The 12,858-nt window shown below is 38.1% G+C and overlaps 2 protein-coding genes across 2 annotated transcripts; one reads left to right on the top strand and one right to left on the bottom strand.

Annotated features, from left to right (window-relative positions):
• Positions 1-128: 128 nt before the first annotated feature.
• Positions 129-6,452, top strand: LOC134669171 (calcineurin-binding protein cabin-1-like). Its single transcript, XM_063526711.1, has one exon. The coding sequence runs from the start codon at positions 162-164 to the stop codon at positions 6,378-6,380; it is 6,219 nt and encodes a 2,072-aa protein (XP_063382781.1). The 5' UTR covers positions 129-161; the 3' UTR covers positions 6,381-6,452.
• Positions 6,453-6,537: 85 nt separating this feature from the next.
• LOC134669427 (protein unc-50 homolog) lies at positions 6,538-11,568 on the bottom strand. The gene is made up of 6 exons (XM_063527008.1): positions 11,140-11,568; positions 10,622-10,687; positions 9,871-9,991; positions 9,457-9,593; positions 8,567-8,668; positions 6,538-7,385 (listed from the first exon to the last, which is right to left on the bottom strand). Exons 1-6 carry the CDS (start codon positions 11,381-11,383, stop codon positions 7,249-7,251), a joined length of 807 nt encoding a protein of 268 aa, XP_063383078.1. The 5' UTR covers positions 11,384-11,568; the 3' UTR covers positions 6,538-7,248.
• Positions 11,569-12,858: the final 1,290 nt, after the last annotated feature.

Genomic DNA, 12,858 nt, shown 5'->3' with positions numbered 1-12,858 from the left:
TCTATTTGAGATCTACGTATAAACGCGTCCAACTTCAGAAAGTTCAGAAATATTTTGACAGTTAGTAACGAAAAAAAAAGTATATTTAATCTGTGGCTTTTATTGTTGTCATTTTATTATTCCATTGCCGGGTGCATTATTATGAAAATTAAGCACAAATCATGATTAAAATAGCAGCATTAAATGACGAGTCTGAGGAAGAAAGTGGATCAGAAGAAGAAGTCACAAAAGAAGCGCTAGAACAAATAGCATTGCAGCAATACGCAAAGGCTCTCGAGTTACAGAGAAAAGGCAATTTGAAGGACGCTACCCAACTACTCAAGGATCTCCTGGACACGGAGCTACTCTATGATATTAAGAAACCAGCACAAGGTGAGAAAATATCAGGTCCTTTGCTAAATTTAAAGTATTTATGTTATAAAAATCTTGCAACAATCTTGAGTAGTTCGGATGTAGACGCCGCCATTGATTGTTATTGTGCGGCCTCGGAACTTGACGACACAGACGTTACATTATGGCACCGTCTTGGCCAACTGTGTATGCGCGGGAAACGATACGAAATGGCCCTCCATGCTTTTCAACGCGGTGCCGACCGCAACCCGCGCCACTGGCCTTGCCTCGACAAAATTGTCACTCTACTGATGGGACTCGACTTTCATGAAGAATGTATATCAGCTATCTATGATACCCTACAACTGGACCCGGGCTATCTCAGAGGTTTAGCCTACAGAAAACACATATTCACTACTTACCCATACATAAAAGATTTCATGGAATATCTCAACCCTATGTACAAGTGGAATGAAAAAGATGACGACCCAATAGATGAAGATGAAGCGAAGAAACTGTTAAAGGAAGCAGAGGAGATACATGATGAATTCATAGAGCAACAAAGAAAACAGAAGCACAAATATGTATTACCTCACTTAAAATTGCAAAAGCCAATTAATAATTTAACATGGAAATCAGTTGGGGAATCTCTGATACACATGCATCAATATATCTCAGACAATTTCTACAGTCATGCCTGTTTTATAGATGTTATATTTGAAAAGGAAGACAAACAGGAACCTATGGAAGTATGTGAGGAGCCAAAGAAAGATGAAGCTCCTGAGAAAATTGAAGAAAATGCAGAAAGTGATAAAAATAATGAGATTGTGTCTGAGAATGACAATGAAATGTCGGATAAAGATAAGGCTGCCACTGATACAGAGAAAGTTGAGAGTGACCTAGAGAATGCTGCTACAGATCCGCCTGCTGAGACACAACCTGAAGCTAAAACTCAGAAGAAACAGCCCGTGAGAAGACGAGGGAGTGCCCTTAGCTTCTTGCAACAATGGGAGTGGTGCACCAAACGGCGCTCTGGCAGAAAGAAGACAACCAACAAAGCGGACAAACTCAGTGATAATATCTATGATACTTTAAGAAGAATGGTGCCACCTTGCCTGACTTCTGATAATACTGAGAAGAAAGATACAAGGCAGCCTTCTCCAGATGTTACAGATCTAGACAAGCTGTTTGATGAAAAAGATCAGCATGAGAAAAAAGACAGTTATTATTTTGGCACTGAGATTGAAAATAATGATGTGCAACAATTCATTAACAAGTACATTGAGAATAAGAAAGATATAATAGATATTTTAAATAACTTTCTACAGATTTTAGCAGAAAAATGGAAAGTAAAATGGCCTGAAGGTCTTTCAACTATATTTATTGAATGTAATAAATGCTACAACAATCATATTGATGTGCCAGCTTGTACTGGAGATAACCATAACGACTTGAGACACTATACTGCAGTCAATATCTTGGTTGAGGAATTTCTAGTCAATGAAAAGTTGAATATAAATGACAGTAAAGACACACATGCTCTAGATGTGATTGAGTCTATTGGCATGATTCTTACTATGAATCCACATATTTTTTCAGGCATTGATTGTCTGGAAAACATGTTGCGCTATCTTTGGGTCAAAGTGCATATTAATTTATTGAATAAATGTGATGAATTAGCTTTGGATGCATTGTATCAACTATCCTTTGAATTTGAAGCAATGGGGGAAAGCAGTGAGAAATATAGTTTGCAAATTATTAACTTTACCTTTAAACCAATCATAAATAATGATGAAATAGCAGAATATATAAAATTCTTAGAAAGAAATAAAAAACTATCAACAGTCATGGAGTTATATGACCAAGGTCACTATGAAGAAGTATTGACGATTATCATAGATTCATTTGAACATTGCAAGACTATAGCTAGAAAACAAGAAGAAGAAATGTCTTTAGATTTTGCTGTGCAATTATCTCTTATTTTGGACACATACTGGGCACTAGAAAAAGTAAACGAATGTTTTAAATGGTCTTTAACATGCTTACATGAGGCATTAAAACACTATTTTCGGTATACATCAGGTTCAGAAGAGTATAATAAGTGGACCCTTGCTGTTGTCAAAATACTTTGCTGTATGGAGCACATTCTGACTACAGAAGGTTTGGTATGCCTAGATACAGTCAGTCAGAAAGAGATAAGTCAAGGATTAGAAGACCTTATCAGAATAATTGGACATCAGGTTGAAACCAATGCAACAGAGATGCCTTTTGGAACAATCATTCCTTGGATTATACTGCATTATATTTTACAAAGAGAAGAAGATCAGGGACGAGTGCCCAATGACGGTGATAAAAATGATGATGATGTTCCAAATCCTTTAATGGTGTTATTTATTGCACATCAACAACTTGGCGACAGAGGCTGGTGCTGCAGTTCTAATGGGAAACTGCTGTACTTTATTTTAGATACAGTGGTACCGCGAATACGATCACCAGCTTTAGCAAAGTCAGCAGAACAATTATTGCAATACATGGAACAATGCGTCTTTTGCTTATTCGGTCATCCAAGTAGAAAGAGTAAGATTAAATATTTGGCAGACCATAACGTAACTCCACATTCGTTAGATTGGCATAGAGCTCAGCAGCTTTACGAAATATTTAGGCCTCCCACACTTCCCGAACTTGAGGGTAAGGTTTCTGCCATAACAGCTGACACAGAGCAACTCTTTCATCGCATTTTGGCACTGTTGCCTACAGAATGCGACCCGCATAAGTATGTCTCCGATATCGAAAAATACATAAAAGGTGTTGAAACTAAACTGCCAACGGTACCCACACTCCTACCCTACAAGATGAAAGATATTTACTTTTTGTTGGGCGACCATTACTTTAAAAGAGAAGAAGCTAAAATGGCTGTTAAGTTCAACATACTCGACGTTATCGTCAATAACGACCGTTTGGAGTCATGGGCGCAAATAGCCCTGGCAAAAGCCATGAACTTGGAAAGACTATTAAACTCCTGTAAGAACCTGAACAATGAAAGGGAGTTTTTGAATCCAGCACGATCGACGATAAGATGCTTCAAGCGATCTTTGCAGTTAGACCCCGAACATTGCAACTTGTGGATTGAATACGGAATGTTCGTATACATTATCCATTCATTTTGCTCTCGTGCTTTGAAACAAGCCAGTGAATCTCTGAGCATGGATGATTTTGCGTCTCTTGAAAAGCAAAAAGAAGACATGTTGGACACTACGCAAAAATGTTTTACTACTGTAGATGATCTCAATAGTGGCATTCACGAGGATAAATCGGATGAGGATTCATGGCTTTACTTTTATATGTTGGGTAAAGTAGCCGAGAAACGGAACAAACCACCGGCTGTCTATTTAGATTATTATTCGAAAGCCGTAACAATGCTACAAAAGACGGATGCCATATACCCTCTAAAAATCAACTATAACGCGCCCGTGCATCTCTGCATTGAAGTTTTAGAATTGCACTACAGAATACATGCCTCAATTTTAAAATATATCGAACAACACGAGAATAAACCCATTCCGTCGTCAGTTGGAAAAGTATTCCAGGCATGTATAGACGAATGGAGGAAAGGACCGTTCTCAAGGAAGTCTGCGAAGGATCGAGAGGATGCGGCTAAAGAATCGGAAAAAGCTGAAGCAAAACAAAACGAACCGGTTCATGCGGCTAATATACTGAAACGTTCTGTAAGTGACGCGGGCGAAGAAGATAACCTGGAAGCAAAACGGCTTAAGTTAGAGGCGGCGGCGGCAAAAGTTAGACGTTCTGCTTCTTATGATACTGAAAGACTTAATGCTAGTAAAGAACTTACCTCAAATCAAAATGCTGAATCAACATCGAATGTAGCGTCTGAAACAACAAAAACTGTTGAAGAAGATGTGCAAATGACACAGAAAAAAGATGAAACGGTTAATATAACTGCAGAACAGGAAAAAGTATCCGAGGTACAGCAACCGCAAGACAAATCAGAAGTACCACCAGCAGTAGAACATACAGAAGAAGAAAAAGAAAAAGTAGACCCTGACAAGAAGGAAGAAACTAGTAGCTCATCATCTTCGTCGTCTGATTCCAGCTCAAGTGACTCCACGTCAGATAGCAGTAGCAGTAATTCAAGTAGAGATAGTGAATCATCTACTAAATCTGCCAATGAGTCGAAGCCGCTAACAGAAGAAGAAACTATGAAAATCATTAATGCATGTTTATACGCACTAGAAGACTGCGCGAGCAGATTTCCTCCGCACTATAAAGCAATTTACCGATTGGCGCATTATCATTTCTATTTTAAGAAAGGAAAAAACATTGAGAGATGTCGTGATCTAATGCTATCCAATTTTACGTCGAGCTTTGGTTTATCGATCGGAGGGCTGTTTAGTGAGAGGAGAATGACGAATTTCTTCAACAATATTTGGAAGATTCCAGTGATGGAAGTTGAGAGAGCCGGAGGTTTCGCGTTCCATATGAACCGGTGTGTCCTGCTCACGATGGAAATATTAAAGGAGATAGACGACCATAAAACATTACTTGACTTGAGCTTGCAACTGCAGAGGATTCCTGAACCGGACAAAAGGTACTTACGTGATGCTGATAGGGAGGAACTAGCACAGCAAGCGTTCTCTCTGTCAGTACAATCTCTGAAAGGACAAGTGCTCAAGTTTAGTCAGCAGCCAGACTTGAAGAGCAACGACATCGAACAGCAGGCGCTGAAAAGCCTCATGCTCGACATTTACAGATCCTACCAAAGAACGCAGAAACAGTCAAATTCCAAGCAATTCGTTAATTTAATCATTGACGCTTATAAACTTATCACGACAATTCCTATTACAGAAAACACTAATCTCGTCGACGTCAGTCTTAAATATTGCCAATCTATCGCTCGTTCGTCGTTGAAACAGTTGAACAACCTTGATAATTTAGAGAAAACTCAAAACGCACAGAAGAAGCAAGCAGCCAAGATGGCAGCTGCTGCAGAGACTTCCAAGGCGAAAGAAGCGACTAATCAAAGTAAATCAGAGCCAAAAGTTACTACGTCTGTGTCGATGCCGCTACCAGCGGCGGGTGGGCTTCCGAAGATGTCACAACACGAGATGGCAGCAGCCTTCCAAAATTATTTGCCCATGTTGAACGATCCAATGCTCTCCCAACAAACTGCGGCTGCATTATCCCTCTCTTACTTAAGCAACGCTTTAGCGGGCTACACTTCCCTGCAAAACACTTTGCAGAACTCCCTCCAAAATTCACTGCAGAATTCTTTCCAAGCAGAATTCTACCGACAGTTCCTCGGACAGAGCTTCTCTCCGTACAACGTTCCACCGCCCGTTAAGAAACAAAAACGTGGCCCTAAACCCAAACCTAATCCTTTAAGTAATCAATTGAAGACTTCTCACGCTTCAAAATCTTTTAGTGGCACTAGCACGACTTCGTTATCCAAATCAGTAAGTACGAATACAACTAGCAGTATACAGAAACCTGTTAGCAGCTTGCAGAAACCTCCATCAAGTAATTTACCAAAAATGTCAGGCAGCTTGCAGAAGTCTACATCAGCCCCTTTAGCTCCAAGCATGGGGACAGTATTGGCCAGTCTTCCAGCATCGATGACTGCTGGATTAAGCAACTACAATCCGCCCCCTATTTCCTCACACTCAGTGCCCACACAAGCGCACATGTCTACGGCATCTACAGTAAATACGGCCATTCACACTAAGCCACCACAACCCCACCAGCAGGTCAGTCCAGGAAAAACTCTACAGGAGAAACTAGCGGAACGTCAGAAAAATATGCCTACAATGAGTAAATCTACCCAAAACGTTAGCTCCCAGGAAATTAATGCTTCAATAAGTAGATTGCCGTCATCTTTAACGATTACTAAGACTGGTGTGCCAAAGCAGGCGCCGCAGTCAGTTATACAAGGCAAAAAGCCAGAGGCTAAAAAGTCACTTTCATTTAATGAGACAGAAACTCGACCTAAACCTACTATATCCTCAGATGAAGTTATCGTGTTGGATGATGATTAAGATTGGTTAGTCTAAGTGCCTAATTATGTAATTTTCGAATGTAAACCCAAGAACTGCTGTTAATAAAACTAAGATAAAGTACGATTGTCTTTTATTTAGAATCTTCAATCTACACGTGATAGTCGTATGGGTAAAGTAAATAAAAAGAAATAATACATAATATTTACAAAATATATTAATTACAGAGAGTAATTGTTTAATACAAGTATAATAATTATTGACTATGTACAATGATATTTTAATAATTAACTTATTACTGCAGTCTCATGCAACAATTTTTATTCAATGGTTAAATAACAAAATGCGTTTAGATACTTATCCTAAACCCCATTTTAGTGTCACTGCTGACAATACAGGCGCCTACCTATAATAGGTAATAATAATATGAGTTAGGTATTCATATTGTATCTTCATATTGGCGTTTTTGACTAAGGAAAATATTAGAAAAGCTGATATGTCAAAGCAAAAACCACGCACTACATCCTGTATTCCACGTGAAAATGCTATTTGAAATCAGTGAGAGTCAATTTTAGAACAGGCAAATTCCCCTTTGCGTTTAATTCAATTATTTTAAGCCATATATTTTTATAAATTGTTATGTTTTAGCCGTGGTGAACTTAAGTTTTGCATGGGAGCAAACTATTTTTGTCTCTCGTGCCCCAAAATCCTAGCAACGCTTAAATTACACGGCTTGTGGTGAAATTATAGATACTATCCGTTGCTTAGTTTTCAACTAACAACCTCGCATTCTTTTTGGATAACATACAACAATTGTAGAATAAATTTTGACACGTGATGTCCGTATAGTAAAGCCGTTCTCCTGTTTTAGTCAAATCTTGAATGAAAAGGCCTTGAACATTCTCGGTTACTACAGGACTCTATACAAGTAGAAGTCTTTAAGCATATGGCTGAAGTTGAACCCCATGAGGAGGGATGCGATGTACGCGATACAGAGCGCGGGCAGGGGCAGCAGGAACGCGCGCGTGTTGCTCAGCATCGGGAGATCTGGAAAAAGTAAACGATCCATAGATTATTTGAAGTTGGAAAATTGTCCCCAGTCTGCCATTGGTCAGGACCAATTCAAGTCAGGATTCTGAACAAATCGAATGAAGTGTCAATATTTTATAAGACCTATTCGTGATTAAAATTTGTTTTATTTTCTAGGTTACCAACAGTACATAACATTACTGTTAGTAACTGTGTACTATTGCCCAAACTGGCATTATATTGATATATACGAGTAAGATCAGAATTTAGAAAAAGCTTTGAAGGGGGTTATTCCTGCTTCGGTAATATCGACTTAAAGGTGGAACAATCATATCATATCTGAAGTTAGAGCCAGATTGTTTCTGATTTTAGACTTGACCTCTTGAATTCACATCAAACTGTTGTAATTGTATCTAACAATAACAAATTTCCGTGACCTTGGTCATCAGAGGGCATCTCACTCTAATTAGGTACACCTTAATTGGAGTAATAGAGAAAGATACCCGCAATTTGCGAACTTAGGTGTTCGCGGTAGACCCTAAGATCTGAATTTATCAAACCAATTAGGCACCATAGATAATCCGGCTCTGACCCTTACTGAACGGTGCAACAAAAAATCTCCATTGGGATTGGGAGATGAGAAATAATTACGTAGGATATAGTAAATAATAATATTTAGAATAATAAAGGAGATTATTTAGAATATTATTCTAATGTTAGTCACAAATTTAATGTCCCAATGATCACAGTTGGAAAGTGTAGGCCATAAAACAATTAAAAAGTCAACCCCTAAATGTCTCTGGACTTACCACTGTCAACTATTTTGCCATAATCTGAAAGTATTTTTAGGTAATGTTTTTAATAATTCTTTACACTGGTCCACTTTCAGATTACTTTATGTACCTATGTTTGATAAATTCATATCTGAGGGCCTACCGCCAAAATAAAGAAAGTTATCTGCCTCTATCGCTCGAATATGCAGGAGTGATAGAGAGGCAGATAACGATTTTTGATTTTTTTGACGTTGGCGGTAGGCTCTCTGATCTCTTTGGTCACGAAAACAGTAGATACCCCAAGACGAAACTATAAATTGCACAAACGAATTAGGTACTATGAATTGTAGATTTTATTTCAATGGCAATAAGGTCCTACATTGATTAATGACATTCGTCTTCGGACATAATAGGATGATAACTTACTGCTGTATCCCAGGAAAGTGATGTAGAGATAGTAGATGATGGAGGCGAGCCAGAACGTGTTGGACACGAAGCAGGGTAGGATGCCGTCGTGGCTCAATAGACCTGGAAACAACAAGTAATTCTTCATTAGATCTAAACACACGACTGCCACAAAAGTAACTTAAGTTAACAATTCACTCTAACATTTAGATACTTTTCCAACTGGAAACCTAAATAGTTTGGAGTCTACATCATATATATTTCGCTCTTTTTGTTTTATAGCAAGTAAAATTAAAGAAAGAATCCAATCGATGTGCAGCTATACTTACTCTGTATCTTTAGGTACTTAAATAAAAGTAAACAAATAATTTCGGGTAGTTATAACATTTATGGATTAACCAACCAAATACAAAACCATCTGGATCTGTCACTGAACGACCTGACTTTAACCTACATTATTTAATCATGTAATGTTTTCATCTACCCTCAACTGGCTTAAGAAGCCATTTGAGGGTAGATTTTGTAACTCTTAAGTACAGTCGCCATCACATATATCGGAGCGGCCAGGATGCTCACATATACCTGAACACGCCTCTAAAGACAAGGCGTTAGAGTGCGTGTTCAGATATTGTGAACACCTTGACCGCTCCGATATATCTAATGGCGACTGTACCAATGTTACAGACTTATATTGATATGCACAAAAACTAGGTTTATGTGGGTAGTTAAATTTCGTAGCGATCCTTAACCTTGTGTGTGGTGGTTAAAAAGTCGTAGATTCAACCCTCGGTTGTGCTGAATACAGCAGAAATTCTCGTTTTCGAAAAAAAAAAGGCAAAAAGAGGACTAAAAATAATGTCGGGCAGCATCCTTATCATACCCATGTGACAAAAGGTTAAAGATAAACTTACTGTTGAACAGCACGATCTGCAAACAGTGGAGAAGCGACAGCGGCGGGAAGAACGCGTTGATGTGCACGTCGAAGGCGTAGCCCCACTCCACGTCGGGCGCCGCCGCGTCGCGCCGTAAGTACTTGTTGCTTATATACCTGGATACATATATACATCTTAGTGTACAGTCACAGAGGCCAGCATCCAGTGAGGCGTTTAAAATAACACTTACGCTGCGTGTGCTATCACAATTGTTGCAGACTTTTCTTGGTCTAAGTCTAGCTTTGCGTCAAATTTAGTTCTGTCTACTAACTCTAACCCAAACTCCTCGTGGGTCAATACAAGTTTGTAAATAATTAAGAATTAACTTCTAAAATAATATGAGGGGCTATAAACACTTAAGTAAACTTTGTACTGTATCAAAATGATAGTTACCAAAAGAAAGTGGACACCAGCAAGCCAGCTCCGATGAAGTCCACGAAGACTACAAATATGATGAATAACACCAGTTGCCCCCAGTCCAGGCCCATGCCCAGCCCGAAACAGATAGAGGACACTGGAACAAATTCCTTATAGGGATAAGTTTGCCTTTGTACATTGCATATATTCTGTTTTTGTTGTAATTCCCACCTGGTTTATGTACAAGTGTTTACATACATACATCAAATCACAAATAATAAAAAACTGGCCAAGTGTAAGTCAGACTCGCGCATGAAAAAATCACATTTGTTGTATGGGAGCCCCACTTCAATATTTATTTTATTCTGTTTTTAGTATTTGTTGTTATAGCGACAACATAAATACATCATCTGTGAATATTTCAATGGTCTAGCTAGTTAGTAACTAGCACAGTTCTTGAGATACAGCCTGGTGATAGACAGACACTTAGACGGACAGCGGAGTCTTAGTAATAGGGTCCGATTTTACCCTTTGGGTACAAAACCCTAAAAAGGTAAATTCAACAGATAGTATTAGGACTCAATATAAAAAATAAAAGGACACTGCCAGCGAAAATAGGACCTTGTAGATTTACATTTAGAATTGAATTTGGATCTCACTGCTAACCAACATTGCACAAGTGGGAAATAAGAGGGAAAAAATTGGGGATTAATGTCTTTTGATTGTAGAAGTTTATTAAACATAGACCAGGTATATAATAAAAATAAATCCATATGAAAATACTTACAAAATAACCAAACACTGAGTAGCACAAGGAACGCTGGGTCATCTCTGGCAAATTGTGATCTGGTATCTGAAAATAGTTTTAATTTTTACATAATGATAAAATTACCATAGTAATTAACACTGGTTTTTGGGTGGTTTTCACCTTTTAAAGTGTTCTTAAAGGCATTTCCATGCCTTTTATATCCTTGTGATGATTTCATTTGTAGATTATGCCTACAAACTTCATGATTGATTTGACATTTAGTTTCAATTTCTTTATTTGAATTGACTTAAGGATCTGAACCCAAACACTTTAAGATAACTTTTTTTAACTTGCTACACAAACAGAAACATGGAAATATCTTTATGAAGTTCCCGACTCACATTAGACCATGTAAGAACACCCACTTGTAAAAAGTCAAAGTGATTGAACACATCATAATATATTTTCCGTTTGGCAATTACTATGTTCTTTTAGTGAACAAAATAACATTGCTGCTTTCTTGTCCAAATAAAACAAAAAAAGATCAGGTTACTTACGTTTCCTATAGTTAAAATTCCGGAAAACTTTCTGTGGCGACACGAACAAGTACACCATTTGCCAAGCCGCGAATTCGAAGTCCATTTGATTGAATTTGAACAGTCTCCGCAAGTATTTGTACCGCTTTACCGCTGCGCTGGCCGTCGTTGGCTGGTAGTTGGCTGGAGCGGGCAAGGGAGAAGTACTGCGAGGGAAATTAAACGTAGAAGAAGTGCTTGGGGTTGGCGATGTAGAGTACTTCATTTTCAACTGTGTTTCACAAACTGTTCCCAATAGTAATCAGTTAAGACGATATGTGTATCAATGGATAGTAACGGAGGGTGTTTTAGAGCGCATTGGTGGTCGCGTTTATTAAATTACTTGTTTATTTTCATTGGAAATAGAGGATTAGTCAGTCACCAAGAACTCTGGAACTCTGAACTGACGTAAGTGACAGTTGACGTGTGACAGGTCAGGTGGCAGATAGCAAGCGTTGCCATAAAAGAAAAATACGTTGTAAGGTTCCGTTCCGTAGCCTACGGAACCCTTATCTATGAAATCCCTTTGCCATTCTAGTTTCTGATTCTAGATTTAATTTAGAAGGAACTGAAGTCTAGATATCAATTAAATTGGTGGCACTTAGTAATACTTGCACACGGAGCATGGGTTACACCAAAAATCGTCTGCAATAGACGCAAAGGCCAATAATGATTCTACCAAACATACATTCATTGCGTCTCACTCTCTCATTTAGCAAAATGTGAGACAAAATACACATTGCAAAGAAATTGGACAGGTGGAATACCACCCTTAGGCGTCTGGAAAAGAAGCTGCGCGGGGATTTTCTAGTAGATAGTATACACTGGTAAGCCAACTTTGTCAGTATAAAAGGCGCAAAATTCAAAATATGTATTTGAGATATTTCGCGCCTACTATTATCCAAATTTGCCGCCTTTTTCTAAGTGGCTACAACATAAGGCATGGTAAAAGAGTAATCAAAGAAAAAAGGCCATTTATTTTATTTACATTATTTATTGGTCTTATATTATATTACTAATTACTTAATTAAAAACTTACAATAAAGTTCTATAATTAACAGTCAATTTAGTTTTATCACAAAACATTTTCCAGTACCGATATAAAAGCACAATAAATAGAAAGCCAAAGGTTTTGAATAAATATGAATGCCACATATTTCCGTTGTATATGGCAAAATTATCTTAGTGACTAAATATTTTCTGTAAGTTGGTAACTGGGTTATATAGAGTTAGCGCCTTTCTTAACTTCTTAAAAATGAGGAAATTTGACTCATCATTTTTCCACTGAATTTCTGAATGTGAATGAATCAAGTTGTATTCCGGTGTAATTTTTTCATTGGAAGACGAGTTCACTTACCATTATGATACATTACTTAGGAGGTAGGCGTTTACCTTTACCTAATCTTTATTTATGTTTAGTTTACGCCTAAATACCACCTCATGCAGAATACAAGGCAAAAATATGGAATAAAAGGGGTCCGATGTTTACTAATACCTTTTAAGATCATTGCGATGCCGTTGAACTACTCATAGGGTGAAGAAAGACTAAATAAACTTGGGATTGATCATATTACACAGTCTTTTTAAGCCACGAAAGCTCTGGCGAGGGACACCTGAAAGGGTTTCACAAAACGTCTCATCTGTCGTATAGGTCCGCGAAATAGTTAGCTGCCTTAGCTGGACATTTGAAAGGAATCAGCC

The sequence above is a fragment of the Cydia fagiglandana genome, chromosome 1 (assembly GCF_963556715.1).
Source record: "Cydia fagiglandana chromosome 1, ilCydFagi1.1, whole genome shotgun sequence".
Classification (NCBI taxonomy): domain Eukaryota; kingdom Metazoa; phylum Arthropoda; class Insecta; order Lepidoptera; family Tortricidae; genus Cydia; species Cydia fagiglandana.
Note: the sequence above shows the minus strand (reverse complement) of the source record. Positions and strands in the feature narration are given on the sequence as shown.

What these genes read in the sequence shown, in the direction of transcription:
- LOC134669171 (XM_063526711.1), top strand. Translation starts at nt 162, where the DNA reads ATGATTAAAATAGCAGCATTAAATGACGAGTCTGAGGAAGAAAGTGGA.
- LOC134669427 (XM_063527008.1), bottom strand. Translation starts at nt 11,383, where the DNA reads ATGAAGTACTCTACATCGCCAACCCCAAGCACTTCTTCTACGTTTAAT. An exon ending in GAATTTTAACTATAGGAAAC is followed by an intron (nt 10,688 to 11,139) that starts GTAAGTAACCTG and finishes AACTATTTTCAG; the next exon opens with ATACCAGATCACAATTTGCC. An exon ending in CACTTTCCTGGGATACAGCA is followed by an intron (nt 7,386 to 8,566) that starts GTAAGTTATCAT and finishes TACTTTTTCCAG; the next exon opens with ATCTCCCGATGCTGAGCAAC.